This window comes from Xenopus laevis, chromosome 1S (assembly GCF_017654675.1).
Source record: "Xenopus laevis strain J_2021 chromosome 1S, Xenopus_laevis_v10.1, whole genome shotgun sequence".
Classification (NCBI taxonomy): Eukaryota; Metazoa; Chordata; class Amphibia; order Anura; family Pipidae; genus Xenopus; species Xenopus laevis.
In genome coordinates this window covers 59,496,162-59,513,139 of record NC_054372.1, presented here as the reverse complement: position 1 = coordinate 59,513,139, position 16,978 = coordinate 59,496,162, and the positions used below count along the sequence as shown (strand labels likewise).

Sequence of the window (16,978 nt, the reverse complement as noted above, 5' to 3'; positions counted from 1 at the left end):
TAGGAATACTCAAAACCTACTAAACTGTAGAAGCCCAAGAACATTTGTAGGAAATGTATTCAATGGCACCTAAGAACTAGAGGTTTTTCACAATGTACTATAAATCCAGTAAACGTAATGTACAGTAGTTGGGATTTAATGAACATATAGGGTATTCTATGAATATCTAAAGCATGCAAGCACAACATTAGATCTTTTCCCAAGGATGTGCTAATGGGCCAATGGTATTTTTCACCTTTTTCAACCAATTAAGCAATAAGAGTGATGGATTGATGATCAGCCTGCTAGCAGCTAGTTTACATGTGACCAGCCTTAATTATTTTTTTTGTGGAGGGGCCAAGGCAAGAAAGTCAAAACAATCATTTTAGATAGGGTAGATATATATTAAATCCATCATTAGAGTTCCATGGATATATATGGCCTGTTCAACAATGTGAAAAGCAGGACCAGATTTTTAAATTACAATTTTGTTTAAATCATGTTAAAAACACAAATAAATAAGTGAAGGATTGATAATGTTATTTAAGTTTCCTTCAATAAACCCCCCACATTTTCAGGAGAAAATGTGCAAACTTGGGGACAGACTACCACCTCCTACTTCAGTGTTGTTTTTTTATGTCTTTTAATTTGTTCTTCAGACAAGGTTTACTTTGGGAATGTTTTCAGTTGGAAACTATGACTTGTGGGAATAACGTGATTTCATCCCTTCAGAGGTTACTGTTCTGTGAAAATATTCACCTAATACAATTGCTTATTGTTTTAGGATAGTGTTATGTAACATGATTCTCGTTTATACAGGGAATCATAGGATATTATAAACTTTCCAGCAGTTGTCTTTATCCACCACTAGTTTGTAATCAGACGTTTGCTAATCTGTTAAACAAAATGAATATATATAATATGAAAACCACATACAGCACTGTTAGTTTAAAGCTAATATTTATTGCTACTTTGTTGGTTTTGCTCATGTTATCCATGATATCTGGACTGTCTGTTCAGATGGATTCAGGTTTCACTGGCAAGTTCATATGCCTTTATGGATGTGAAAAGAATTTTAGGTAAATGTAGCATTAATTGTTTCTGGAAAGGTAGAAAGAAAAATTGCAAACTAAAATAAACTATGAGAGGAAAGAGGAAATACAGCTGCAAGACAGGAAGGCATCTGATACCTATATACTATAGACTATATACATAAATGATTACCTACTGGTTTTACCCTGCTGTGGAAGTTAGTTATTTCTGTTTAAAATGTCCAATTGGCTTGACAATTTGGCCACAAAACATCAATAGTTCCAAACATTGAATTATCTTTTGGTTGCAAATGACTGAAATTCAGCTGGTCTCTGCTTTTAAAATTTTCCTCGATTTTTCTATGTTTTCTATCTATTCTTACATATATATCAAATTGCAAAGAAAAAAATACTTTAAAAAGAGAATTAAACCTTAAAAAGGAAAAGAAATGATGTATTTTATTTGCATTACTCTACTAACCAAGAGGTCCATGTAAGAGCAATAATCCATGACCTTCAAAGTTGCAAATCTCTGATCTAGCTAGGCCAACTTTTGGATGCCAGTGAATCTGCACATGAACAGCATTCTATGGGTTACATAAACCCACACTTATACCCATTGCTAAATATGGCTCTGGTTGTCCCTTTTCACTAGGCATGTATCGAAATGCACTTTTTTGGAATTTGGTGGAATCCCAAATATTTCACAAACAATTTGAACTGAATCTGAAACCTGTTGTGTTCACTGGTCAGCCTTTCAGTGTTCTGTATGTGATACTAAGGCTCCAGAAACAGGTGGCACATTAACAGCAAATTTCTGGAAGTTTATTCAGCAATGAACATATAACTTAACACCAAACATCAGGGTGCAACCATGCTGTGCAGGAAAGAGAGTGAGAGGGAGAGAGACATAGCAGAACAGGCACTGGAGAAAAACTGCTGAAGGTGCAGCACAGCGCCCTCTATATTACTCCAGTGGTAAAGTCACAGACAAATACACTACAAAACCTAATTTGAATATGCAAATTTAGTATACAGAAGGGAGAAAAAAATCTGTGTGCATGATTTCTTTAATCAACTGACCTAATGTCATGTTATAGATGCATCTGTAAACTACAATCAGATTTTTACTTTTCCTCGGCATAGGAATGCTGCTCTGAAGTGTCATGATGGTCAAGTTGGTGCTTGGCATTCTTATTCTTACACCAATACTTTACTACACAACACTACAGAACTACCAATAGGAAAAGAGTTTACATCTAGCTCACAAAGGGGCTTATTTATTAAAGTCGAATGCCAAAAACTTGAAAAATTTTAGTTTTTTTTACTCTAAAATTTAAATTATTAGTGGAAGAAAAACCTTGAATTTTTCAGGATTTATTATACCCCATGGATGGAAAAAGTCAGAATCCAAAAATCCGGCATCTCAGACATGTCGAGGTTGTATATAATTCAATGGGTGAAGCCCTAAAGATATCCTGATCTGCACCGGGTTTTGTGTAATAATCCGTAGATTGTGTGGTTTTTGGGTGTAAAATCTGAAAAATCCATACGATTAACATTTATGTGCGATTTTCACGATTTTTTCAGCGTTTTTTTCTGCACCAGCATTTTATGGGAAAATGTATTGATAAATAAGCGGAAATAACCTGAGAGGATTTGGTTCGAATATATTTAAAAAAATAAGATATTTTCGGATTTTGATAACCTGCAAAATGTACTAATTACTTATTATGCATCATACTGGATGCAAAAGTGTGTTTCTAAAAAATTTGGAATTTTTGTTGTCTTGATGCCATTGGTGTTTGAATATTGCAAATTACAATAAACATACAGTATTTGGTTATCACAGAGCATATGAACTATAGTAAATGCATTTCTTTGATGCTTTAGGACTTTGCTGCTTATTTGGCATTCTGCGGGATTGTTCTACACAATGCGCAACTCTACGAAACGTCACTGCTTGAAAACAGGAGAAACCAGGTATAGTTTCAAACTATAGTTATTAAAAATGACTGTTTAATTTAAATCATGCTGGACCTGCATATATAACGGTAAAAAAACACTTTTGATATACAAGGAAAAGCCAAGTTCTGACAATTCATGAAGCAGTAACCCCAGTTTTTAACCAGTGCCTGGTGCCCCTTTTCATGCTTCCCAAATGGTTCTTTGCCAGGCCACTTTACAGTACAGTGATCCAAGCAAAGATTAGTACTGCACATGCACTGCTGCAAGGAACCATCAGCTGTGATGCCCTAAAGTGTGCAATAAAGGCATTTTATTCTAAAGAATATTAGTGGTGCTATTCCATGTCAATTTTCTTTCAAAAGGAAATTCTGTCAACCACATCTAAATAATAAGGTAGCAAATATTATGTATGCGTTGCTCAGTGAATCCACAGTACTCCCATTTTTAGATAAACATGTACAATACAGTCATTTTACATGACAAATGGTCAATTGGTCAACTTTGTTCAGCTAGATTATGCTGTATGGATATGTTTTTGTGAATTTTAACATACAGTAAAAGCACAGTGAATTATTGTAGCACTCACTATATAAAATGTATATTCACATATTCATACTAAACTAAATGTAGATTTTAGAACACTGAAGCCTATGATATACTCAACAGGGTATTTCACAGCATCACTGCCCTCTCCACAAGGAACATTTTCACTACTTCAAAGGAAAGTTCAGTGCCTTAAGTTTAATTGAATTGTCTCTGGTTCTCTGTTCTTTTGTGTGAGATAAAAGCTCCTTCACTATCTGTCTATAGTGTCCTCTAATATAATGTACAGAGCAATCATGTCCCCCTTGCAAGCACTTTTTTCAGAGAAAACAATCTCATATATCATAGTCTTTACTTTTATTTTAATTGTTCTATTCCTCTTACTAGTTTAGTTGCACAACTCAGCACTCTTTCCAGCTCATTAAGATTCTTTAGCAAAACTGCACTCATATCCAAGGTGAGGCTTTGCTACAGATCTATAAAGAGGCATAACTAATACCTTACAATAACTAATTACTTACAATCACAATGTCAATTAAAAACTAAAGGGATCTCTGCATTATGTTTCTAACCACATTAGAAAATGGTCCATTTTTCCACCATTAATTTTAATCTATCCTTCAAGTAGATAAAATCCACTGCCACCTTAATTTTAGTTTTTGTTCACACCTTATAGAAGGCAACTGACTTATTCCCTAATACAGGTATGGGAACTGTTATCCAGAATGCTCAGGACCTGGTGTTTTCCAGATAACGGGTCTTTCTGTAATTTGGATCTTCATACCTAATATCTACTAGAAAATCATTTAAACATTAAATAACCCCAATAGGCTGGTTCTGCTTTCAATGATGATTAATTACATCTTAGTTTGGATCAAGTGCAAGCTACTGTTTTATAGAAAAAAAAATAATTAAAAAAAAATTTGGATTATTTGAATAAAATGGAGTCTATGGGAGATGTTCTTTCCATAATTCTGAGCTTTCTGGATAATGGGTTTCAGGATAACAGATCCCATACCTGTACCACCAAAAGCTTTCTTACAACCAAACTAACAGGCCTTTAGTTTTCAGGATTTTTCAATAATTGCTCCACTATAGCAATTCACAAATCCTTTACCATTATGTCAGATATCAAGAACCTGGAAAAATAAGTAAAGCATTTTGGTAATCACAGAGCTGAGATCATTTAGTACCCAGGTTTTAAATCTTTGTTTTATATTTACATGTTCTCATCTGTTTTGAACTTCCTCCTGATCAACAGCTAGGGGCTGATTCATTAAGGGTCGAATATCGAGGGTTAATTAACCCTCGATATTCGACTAGGAATTGAAATCCTTCGACTTCGAATATCGAAGTCGAAGGATTTAGCGCAAATTCTACGATCGTACGATCGAAGGATTATTCCTTTGATCGAACGATTAAATCCTTCGTATCGAACGATTCGAAGGATTTTAATCCAACGATCGAAGGATTATCCTTCGATCAAAAAAACTTAGGAAAGCCTATGGGGACCTTCCCCATAGGCTAACATTGACTTCGGTAGCTTTTAGCTGCCAAACTAGGGGGTCGAAGTTTTTTTTAAAGAGACAGTACTTCGACTATCGAATAGTCGAACGATTTTTAGTTCGAATCCTTCGATTCGAAGTCGTAGTCGTAGTCGAAGGTTGAAGTAGCCCATTCAATGGTCAAAGTAGCCCAAAAAATACTTCGAAATTCGAAGTTTTTTTACTTCGAATCCTTCACTCGAATTTAGTAAATCGGCCCCGCAAACTCTTAGATTTTGCTGTATTAAAACAGATGCATTTCTTAACTGATTCCTCAGTTGTGTAAACAGAAAAAATAACAGTTCAAAAGCTCTGTTTTAAGTCTTTTCTCATTAACACATTTACCTCACTCTGACACCCGGGTCCATCCCCTGCTTGCTGAATTTTCTGTTAGCATTCACACATTTTACTATAATGTGGAATTAATTTCACCCTTGCTCTTTTTATTCTCTATTTCTGCTTATCCGATGCTTTCTTTGCAAGTTTTATTGGCTTCCTTGTGCCTAACAGAAGTTTCAGCTGACCCTACACAAATGCCTTAAATGTGCATTTTTTTTAGCTTGGGGACTGCTAAAAGTCAACTTGTTTGAATCCTGGCCAAATTTCTCCAATGCTTAATTACACTGATGCTGTTATGAAACTTCTTCAAATATTCTATATTAGATCTAGTACATAATTATAATTAGTGTAGTGTGTTTTTAGATTTTGCATCTGGAAGTGCATAGCATTATTGCTAGACACCTTAGATAAAACAGCTCAGTCTTTAGGGTTTAAAAAACAATAACACACTCATTCGTATTGTAATGTTTTATTAATTTAGGTGCTGCTTGACCTTGCAACCTTGATATTTGAAGAACAGCAATCACTGGAAGTCATCTTAAAGAAGATCGCAGCTACTATCCTGTCATTCATGCAGGCTCAGAGATGCACAATATTCATTGTGGATGAAGATAGTCCTGTGAGTAGGGGAATGTCTCATTACAACGTAAATGTTATATATTATTCTAGTGGCAACATGTAAAAATGTTTTCCTATGTTATTCCATATGCCAGATGATATTATTTGAATATTTTTATATTAGAACATAAATTATCTGTTTATTTTATATTCCCATGATTCTTTTGTATAATTCCCAATAACTAACACAAAGGGGCAGTTGAAGTGCCTTGATATCTTTAAATTAGCAACAACAACAGAAATACAGATATTTAGTTTGACTCGTGTACAGCCAAATTGAAAGTCCCAGCGATTTTTAAAAGATCTTTTCCTTATTGTAAGACCAAGCTTATCCTGAAATGATCTTTTAAATGTGCGATTTGTCTATCAACTTAAAAGACCATTTCAAGTGATATAGTCTAGTTGAAGCCAGGAAAACTATGGGTAGCTGCCTGCTTGGCCCTGCAAAAATCGATACATTTCACTGTGAATGATGAACATTTTTTAACCTTAACAATCTATTTTCTGACCAGTGTTAGACAACATATTGTTTGATGCAAGATCGTTCGGTGTCCACTAACCTCACTATAATTTGATGGATGCCAAAATGGCAGAAAATGCAGGAAGGTATTCTTTTTGCAGCATAGTGTATTCAAATCTAAGTACACTGTAAAATCAGAACAAACTGCAGTAGCTGGAAATGATTTAATTGATCGCATAACAAAACAATCACCATTATGAATGCAGCTAATTCAGTTTACCTTCTAAAATCATGGCGTACAAGAAGCCAAAATGTACTGTATCTGTAGCAGTTGGTAGCAGGTTGTAAGGCTGTTTTGTTGTGACTATATTTACGGGTTCTTATTGCTAACAAAGTCAAAATCCTGATAGATCCTGTGTGTTTACAAATAGAAGGAAATAGAACATTGTATGATATAGAAAACTTTGGGTTAATGTATTGAAAGTCTCAAGCTTTGCAAGCAGAAGCCACATTTATGAACATAGAGCATGCTGCAAAGTGCGATTGTTTGTGTAATTTGCCATATTTTTTCCCTACAGTGTAGCTTTTCCCCTACAATTTCCACCCTAACTTTAGTTGCCACTAACTCTATTGCAACTTTTGCCTGATGCACCGATATTGATGTAAAACTAGCCCCAATATGTTATGACTCCATGTCATACACACAGATAGCCCGCCACAGTGCTCACATCAGAAGGACCCTCCTCAAAGCTTTAAAAGACAACCCCACCCCCAATCAGGTGTCAAAAGGCATGGTAAACTATGACATGGAGTGTATGATACATTTTCCCTTTTCCCTGGACACTCCATGTCATTTACACACACAGGACATGGCAAGCTAATGTCCCCTGATGGGAGGGTAATAGTTTCACAAAAGGAACAAAAGTGACCACACCCCATAATTACCATGTTCATTTTACAAAATTTGTCAGGTTATGAAAGTTTGAACACATTTCTGTGTTTTTTATGTGTTATTACAGTTTTTCTAATGAAGGTGAATTGCCCTTTAAGCTGCAAGTCAGTATCCCCAAGAGACTTGCTTATCTTAAATTGTTACAAAAGTATCTATTCGGGGCTCTTTGCCAGAAGCTAATTAAGTTAGAAACTTTGTATCTTTTACTGGCTGTTCAGTGCAGGAGATCAAAGAGAAAGTCGGGACAATTCAGTAACAAACCCGGGACTGCAGGCTGAGCTGTCAAAATCGGGACAGTTGGGTGGTATGTATTCGGGTTTGAAGGCATACAAGTGTGAAGTGGATAAGGATTGTGAACACAATTTGACCTTGGAATTATATTACAGTAGAACCCCCCCATTTTACGTTTTTCAGGGGATCAGAAACAACTGGTGTAAAATCCAGGAAAATGTATTATGCATAATATATAGGTGGGACCACAAAACAACAATGTAAAATGAGGGAAAGCTTAATATCAGTCAGGGCCAGAACTAGGGGTAGGCAGAGTAGGCACGTGCCTAGGGCGCAAAGCTGAGGGGGCGCCAGGAACGTACCTGCTCTGTCGCCTACCCCGTGTCCGGTCCCGTCTCTCCTCGGCTGGCACTGGCAGCTTCCGCGAAAATGCGCTTCTGCGCATGCACGCACACATTTTGCGCATACGCACTGGAGCGCACTTTCGCGCATGCGCACTTCTGCGCATGCGCATTCGAGCGTGCACGGAGCCGGCGCCTTGGCCCGCCAGGCTGCCTAGGGCGCCTGGCCGGGTTGGCCCAGCTCTGATATCAGGGGATGTAAAATTGTATTTGGACATAACTAGTGTAGGATGGCTCTGCCTCTTTGAAGAGTTTTTCAAATGTTTCTATTTCATGTTTCATTATTGTTCTTTGAAGGCCATGTTTCTCTTTTCCATGGTTTTAGTGTGTAATAAGAAAATATATAATTATTATACCAAATTGCATTACTTACAGGATACCTTTTCAAGTGTGTTTCATATGGAGTCTGATGAATTACAAGAGTCTGCAAATGCTCTAAAGAGGTAATTACCAGTAAATAAGCTGCATGAATAAAGAAGGGAAACCTATATTTATAAGTGAGCAGAAGACACTTAAATTGCCTTAATTTGAAATATCTTACATTTGAGGGTAGTGTGAAAGAATATGGAAGTTGTTATCATTCTACTAAGGATAACGTATGACTACTATGTCTTTGTATAGTATAAATGATTTTATAAACAATGTTTCAGTACTCATACACACTACTAGTTATTGGTACACTACTAGCTATTGAATAGCATTCTGCAACTTCCAAAATTCACAGGACATTGCTTGACACAATTGTGATCTGCGTGAGTGGGATCTGCGTTGCCCAAGTGAGACACGCATAAAAGAAAAAGCATCCGACAGCAGAAGGATAAAATTCATCCAAGTAGCTGTGTGCAATTCTCCTAATATGGAGACCTTTACCAAAATATGTTGCCATTCACAACAGCAGAAATGAGCATAGAAGAGATTAAAGACATTCTTTGCTACAATGATTATTTAAGAGAATTTGTGTATAAGGGAAAGAAAAGACTAAGCCCTGGGTGTCATAACACAAATGACAAGACACTGGCTTAAAGGTGAGAGCTAGTCAGATTTGCTTTTTAGGTCTAGATAAGCTCTGCATATGGTTTAATGAGAAGTGCATGCTTTTTCTAAAAATAGTGATAATAGAGAATCTGGAGATAATTTATTTTAGCACAGCAGAAGAGGATCAACGCAGTAAATGCAGCCAATCATGGCATTTGTTTTGTTGCTGTAACTGCTAGCAACAAACTGTAACCTCAACACCCATTATCCACCTGAGTGCAGAACCAGTTATCACATGTCCACGATCATTTACATTAATACATGATGGTGACCTTTCTATCCCCTGTACTGGCATCTCACAGAAATATACATTTAATTTAGGATTGTCTTTAGAGAATTATTTGTGATATTACAGTAACTGCATTTGTTTTTGTAAAAGGGAATAGTCACTGTCAATAGGCAGGGTCTTTATTCTGTATATATATGTTATAGGTTGTACAGTAGTAAGGGCATTCCACTACATACATATGCACTGCCATATTCATTTCCACAGACCACAGCTGAGACTTTTTCATGAGAACAACAGTAAAAATAGCAAATTTATGACCACTAAAACCCATAGTCATAATTATTCTATAGGCAGAACTGAGGTTTGTTTGCTTTGGGATACCTAGAAACCTTTAAAGTGTTTTAAATCTTCATTCCATTTCTATGTATGTTCAGGGTTCTGGGTAAAATATATAATTTATGTGAATAGGTAAACACAATGAAACAAAGAAAGGCAAAAAATTTGAAAATGATTATATAAGATATACAATTCACTGTGTTGTTTTTCACAAGTCTTTGTAGTTTGCCCATTTAATTTGTTGGTACTTATTTCCTGTTCTTGTTCAATATACCCAGCGTCCCCCCCAAAAGCCAGCTCCTCTTCTGCCTACTGGTCCGGCCCTGCCAAAAGCCATTATGTAATGTGAATGCTGAGATTTGCCAGTGACAAAGTTAATGTTATTTTAGCAAGAGCTTTGATTCTCAAGTTATTGCATTTACCCCAGCTGCTTAAACATATTTGTAGTATATCCAGTTAAAATTAGAAAGCTGTAAATGGAAACAGTTGGAGTTTAGGATATGACCTATTGCCTCCTGTAGTGTGTGACTACAGTGCCTTATAATATGTCAAACAATATTTATTTTGATGTATATTGTTTGTATAACAGAGACATCTGCAGGCCAGGCAACTCTCTAAACTCTAAATAATTTGTAGAAATGTATTTTTATGAAGATAATTTGTCCTGAAAAACAACAGTTTAAAGGGATACTGTCATGGGAAAATACGTTTTTTTTTTTTTCAAAAAGCATCAGTTAATAGTGCTGCTCCCGCAGAATTCTGCACTGAAATCCATTTTTTTCAAAAGAGCAGACAGATTTTGTTATATTCAATTTTGAAATCTGACATGGGGCTAGACATATTGTCAGTTTCCCAGCTGCCCCCAGTCATGTGACTTGTGCTCTGATAAACTTCAGTCACTCTTTACTGGTGTACTGCAAATTGGAGTGATATCACCCCACCCCCACCAGCCTAACAACAGAACAATGGGAAGTTAATGAGATAGCAGCTCCCTAACACAAGATAACAGTTCCCTGGAAGATCTAAGAAAAACACTCAATAGTAAGAGCCAAGTCCCACTGAGACTGATTCAGTTGCATTAAGTAGGAGAAATAACAGCCTTCCAGAAAGTAGTTCCATCCTAAAGTGCAGGCACAAGTCACATGACTGGGGCAGCTGGGAAACTGACAATATCTCTAGCCCAGGGATCCCCAACCTTATTCACCTGTGAGCCACATTCAAATGTAAGAAGGGTTGGGGAACAACATAAGAAGGAAAATGGTTCCTGAGGATGCCAAATAAGGGCTGTGATTGGCTATTTGGTAGCCTCTATGTGAACTGGAAGCCTACAGAAAACTCTATTTGGCAGTACACATGGTTTTTATGCAATCAAACTTGCCTCCAAGCCAGGAATTCAAATATAAGCATCTACTTTGAAGCCACTGGGAGAAACATCCAAGGGGTTGTGGAGCAACATGTTGCTCATGAGCTACTGGTTGGGGATCACTGGTCTAGTCCCATGTCAGATTTCAAAATTCAGTATGACAAAATCAGTTTGCTCTTTTGAAAAATGGATTTCAGTGCAGTATTCTGCTGGAGCAGCACTATTAACTGATTTTCCCATGACAGTATCCCTATAACAAGCCTTAACATTTCATCATTAAATTCTGCAGTATTTTCTGTGAGTGGTAGGCAGACAGTTATTCTCATCGAGAGCCATGTACTTCTTATACATCTTTGGGTGTATTATGTAAGACCCCTACCCTACTTAGCTAACCTAGGTAGCTTGACCAATGAAGAGCATACGAGGTGCTACAAGGCATGCCAGTGTTATGTGCCTCTACTCAAAAGATGTGTTTACAAATACAACCCCTGAGATATACATTACTCTCCTCCACTGCTTTTAGGGATTCAAATAAGTGTAACGCTTAGAACAATATCTATACACCAATGCATTGAATAAAATCTTTGATAGACTATAAGATAAAACATACGATTCAAGCAACATTTTACATTATATGCCTAATGTTCTCTAATATTAAGCAGAAGTTGCACAAATGCAGTGATTTTTACCATCTGCATATGATATCCATTTGACATTTCTGTTTTATAAAAACTGTACAGGCATCTCGTTATGCACAATGAAAGTACTTGCCAACTCAAGCAAGTCTCACTTGCAAGCCCTCTGATTTTTTTTTTTTTGTTTTTTGCTGAAGCAATATGATTGTCAATTATTAGCCATTCATCCACTCTTGTCAGGCTACTCAGTGGAGGTTTTGTAAGAACTGCAAGCTAAGCAGTGAATTACTGGAAGTGCTGAAGCAAGTTATATAGGGCAATGCAGATTTTATTTTGCTTTAATCACTATCCTAAAAGTGGGCCCTTAATTCTCTTCTACCTCACTGGTCAAAAGTGCCCTGTTTATCTTCTATGCCTGTTGCTGTTTCATGTAACCCTCAAGTTAAACTATATGACCCTAGTAAAAATTATTATAAGAAATTATTAGGCCATTCCTCATTAGGACATCTCTCCAACAGTGGAGGGCCTGAGGTCTGGTTCCAGTGTCAAATAAGTCAGTGCTTGTCCATGTAGTGCTATGCTATGCTATGCTGCCATGTAGTAATTATATGTTATAATTACTAATCAGCCTTTTATTGTGACATTTATTTTCTATGTGTACTGTATATTTTGAGTCATCCCTTAAGCATAAAAGAAGATGGGGAGCTACTGGAGCATCTTTGGAGGCACAGATCCTTCCTGCTAAAGGGTTGTAATTGCCTTGGGCTGGTACAGAAGCCCAAAACATAATGCACAACATTTCTAGCCCAGTTGTTTAGTTAAGCTTTAGTTCTCCTTTATTTTTAAAGTTCTCATTTATTTTTAAAGTTCTTTATTTTTATCTTTACAGATTTCTGCATGAAACCTATTGTTTAATTATGTCTGGTTTTTAGTAAATAAGGCAAATCTGAATATGTAGGGAGATGTTGTGCACTGCATTTTTATAAGATGCATTATCATTTAGAAATCACATGTTCAGTCTGCGCTGCTTCTAATAACCGTGGTCCAAAAGACCTGATTATTAAATTGTGTTTTTTAATCAATTTTAGGGAATATGATGTGAGCAAAATCAATTACATGTATGCGCAGTACGTAGCAAATACAATGGAACCAATTAACATTACAGACATCTGTAAGGACACAAGATTTCCATGGACAGTAAGTAACAAACATTTTCTAAGATGTGATAAATATATGCAAGGCTATAGAAAAATGAGCGGCACAGTTACTCTTAACTATGAGCTTTATCCCAGAATTCGCTCTGGATGAGACCTATAATCCTCAGGGATGAGCCTTGGCAATGGTGTGGAAGCAGGGTGATAACACTGTAATCAGTGGTATTGTAACAAAATGGGCACCAGTGGTTCTTGTAACTACTTCTGGGCAATTAGTGCCCGGGACCATATTCACACTCAACACTCCTTGATCGAGCCTCGGCTACTCGGACAAATAGCCCAGACTATCTATCACTCCTAGAGAGACCTATGGAAGTGAGTAACCTATCCTTACAAAATGGACCCTGCGCATGTGTGCTCAGTTTATATTTTATTGAATGCTGCCATCTAGTAGCTAAACCTGAGAACTCTAGGGGTCATGCTTTAGCCCAAGAAGAGGAGCCTAGCCCATGTATAATTAAGGAACCCTTCAGTGACTAAACTTTAAGGCAATGCACTATAAATGGGGAATCCATGTATCAGTCCCCTACATATATACAGTATAACTTGAACTATATTGCAACCAGATAAAACACTGACATGGATTTGAGTACATTTAAGGCTGACAAGCATTCCTGTCTGACTGCTAAATTATTTTCCAGCAACTTTGTATGATGATAAAATAATGATATGTTTGGAAAAAGAAAGGGATTGCAAAGGATTTATTTAGCATAGGTAATATCAAATCAGAACACATTTGAGAAAAAAAGTTTAGAAGGATCATTAGAAAATATGTTAAAAGGTCGCTAAAGACCCCATACATTTTTAACTTTCCCTAAGCCCCCTCCTCCACAACATCACCCCCAGTGCCGATAAGTTAATTGGTCCCTCATACCTGCACCCCAACTGCAACAGGTTTGGCAGCCACCATGTTAGTTAGCGTAATGTCCATTTTCAGGTTCCACAGTGTTGGAAGTTGTGTCAGCTCACAAATCCTGGAGGAATTTTTACGGATATGCTACATGCAACACAACAGCCGGCATGGACATTTCCATGTTTAGATGTCAATGCAAACTAGTTATAGAAGCATTTCTTTATGGTAGAAATATTTATCTTCTAGAGATTCTACTTTTAAGCCTGTAGTCTCTTTTGCACTAGGACTAAGGTTGTGTTTATTTATCGGGGTCATAAATTACCCTCACTGTTTCATCCAAAATGCACACATTTTCATTAATTTATATTGCAGTTAGCATACAATGCTATGAAGGTAAATTCTTCAATAAAAGATAAAAATCGTTTTTCTGAATTGTAAGAAAAGAAACAAATAACAAAAGCTGAATCTATTTTGCTTCTTGTTAGAATGGAAATGAAGAGAAGAACTTCAAGCACATTCAGAGTCTGCTTTGCTCCCCAATCAAGAATGCCAAGAAGAATAAAGTAATAGGTATTCATTTTTAACTACAGTATATTTTACATACTAAGGCGCCCATTCACTAAGTTCGAGTGAAGGAATAGAATAAAAAATACTTCGAATTTCGAAGTATTTTTTTGGCTACTTCGACCATCGAATTGGCTACTTCGACTACGACTTCGACTTCGAATCGAACAATTCGAACTAAAAATCGTTTGACTATTTGACCATTCGATAGTCGAAGTACTGTCTCTTTAAGAAAAAACTTCGACCCCCTAGTTCGCCACCAGGGGTGCTTCGCCAATGAGGCAAGTTGAGGCTGTCGCCTCAGGCGGCAGCGCCCCACTAGGTACCAGGGGGCAGCAAAAATGCTGCTCCTGGTACTTTAAGAGCGAATTTCCGGGGGTGGGGGGGCAGCAGTAACTGCTTCTGCCTCAGGCAGCGGAGGGGCTAGGATCGCCCCTGTTCGCCACCTAAAAGCTACCGAAGTCCATGTTAGCCTGTGGGGAAGGTCCTCATAGGCTTTCCAAGTTTTTTTCTGATCGAAGGATAATCCTTCGATCGATGGATTAAAATCCTTCGAATCGATTATTCCTTCGATCGTTCGATCGAAGTATTTGCGCAGAATCCTTCGACTTCGATATTTGAAGTTGAAGGATTTTAATTTGCCAGTCGAATATCGAGGGTTAATTAACCCTCGATATTCGACCCTTACCATTCCTCAACCTGCAGGCAATATTATAAATTGTATGCCTTTACTAGTGATCACAGCTAAAGGGGTCAGGTGATCCCCCTAACTTTAAAAACGAAGCAGAAGTGTTTTCATTATGAGCCATTAGCAGTGCAGTAAAAAGATCCTTTTCAAAACAAACACATAAAATAAGTATTTTCTGCAGGGTTAAATACAACTTATTTGAGACATGCTGCATAACTGTAGGGATGAAGAAATACATTTTCACTAGCGTTAGTCACTTCGTTCTTTAGAGAATCTGCCCCCTAGTCTATATCACAAACTACAAACAATTACAAAATTCCATCCTTTAATGCATTTTTCTGTCGAGACTCCTCTCTACATATAGTTAGTACTGTAACAATAGGCACACTATTTTCTACATTTCGAGAAACCCAACCAATCAGCAAGAATCTTTTTTGTTCAGTGGTTACTCAGTGCTTAGCATCATTGCTTTCCAGCTCTGGTGTCCTGATTCAGACTTGGCCACTATCTGCAAGGAGCTTCAATGTTCTTCCCGTTTCTGCATGGGTTTCCTCTAGGTGCGTAGATGTAAAAGAAACTTTGCACCTTATGTGAAAGAATATGAGAACTAGTAAACATCCTACATGTTGCCAAACAACATATTTCATTGAATAATACATTTTTATAATGAAGGCGTCTGCCAACTTGTAAACAAGGTGGATGAAAACTCTGGCAAAATCAAGGCTTTCAACAAAAACGACGAACAATTTGTAGAAGCTTTTGCCATATTCTGCGGCTTGGCAATTCAGAACACCCAGATGTATGAAGTTGTGGAGCGTGCGATGGCCAAACAGATGGTGACATTAGAGGTGAGCCCACAGTAATGGAATTGTTTCTTGGCATTCTACTCTTCAGCAGACATGACTTGTAACTTTTAGTTCTCAGTCATACTGTGTTCTTCAGTTTGCATAAACATTCCAGTCTCCCATCTGTTGTTTACTGAAAATCATACTTTTTTGTATTTTTAATGTTCTGCTGAATTTTGGTTTACATGTGATGGTTAAAATTGCTTAAACAGTTGCTGTCTTTGGGGTAATTGTGTTAGTAAACAACTGAACTGTCCAGTTTGAATCGGCATGTTTGATATAGATTATTAGTGCAGCTATGAAAATGTGCAAGATCAGCCTAGGCTTGTTACCAAAACTATAATATTCTATAAAATAAGTCAAGTAGGAATGTATTGCAATTTGTTCTACAGTACAAGGGAATTCCTATAGGGCACATTTTTTCGAATGAATACATTTAATAGAGAGTAAAATGGAAAACAAAGGTGTTAAGAGCTTCAACATGGTTCCTACTGTATAGAATAAAATCCAAGACTTGCTTTCTGTATATCGTATTGTCATCATTCTAGATCAGACAAAGCACTGTGGTGTCATCTGTATAATTGAAAACTTTACAGAACGCTTCCTTGTGGTGTGCCAGTGCTAGTTAAGATTATGGGAAACAAGCAATCTAAAACTATGGCCTGTTAGATAGAAAACTATCTTTACAAACTGTCGTCTGAGATTGATTGAATTTATAGTATTAAAAGAATGACTATTGTCTTAAAACAGCTTTTAGATGTGTGTTTCAATGTGTAATAATAAGGTAACGTTTGGATGGCTTTTTAGCAAGTGAGGGAATACAGGGTTATGGAAGATAACTCATAGTACAAATTGATCCAGAGAGTTCAGAGTAATAGAGCTGATGCTCTCTGCAATTATTTAGTCAGTTAAATGTATGTTACTTTGGGACAGGTATAATCATGAAGGTCTAAAAACTAAGGCTTCTTTGAAGAAGGCAAAAATCAAGGGGGGTTAGTGGAAGCACTCTTAAGGCTAAATCAAAATATATTTAAATATAATGGAAGTGCTGCTTACAAAGCACTTCCCTGGTCCCCTGTCTCATAAGTACTTCAATATAAATGCAAATGCATATGTTTACAAAACAGGGGTTTTTAGTTACAAAGTTATG

General features: G+C 36.9%; 1 protein-coding gene across 4 annotated transcripts in view; it reads left to right on the top strand.

Annotated features, from left to right (window-relative positions):
* The window catches only part of pde5a.S (phosphodiesterase 5A S homeolog), a 101,208-nt gene that overhangs the window by 47,312 nt on the left and 36,918 nt on the right, over positions 1-16,978 (top strand). For all 4 annotated transcript variants that reach the window (NM_001094802.1, XM_018238381.2, XM_041576058.1 and 1 more), the window contains 6 exon segments: positions 2,904-2,993; positions 5,886-6,023; positions 8,442-8,509; positions 12,753-12,861; positions 14,217-14,301; positions 15,656-15,831. In NM_001094802.1, coding sequence (NP_001088271.1) covers positions 2,904-2,993; positions 5,886-6,023; positions 8,442-8,509; positions 12,753-12,861; positions 14,217-14,301; positions 15,656-15,831 — 666 coding nt within the window.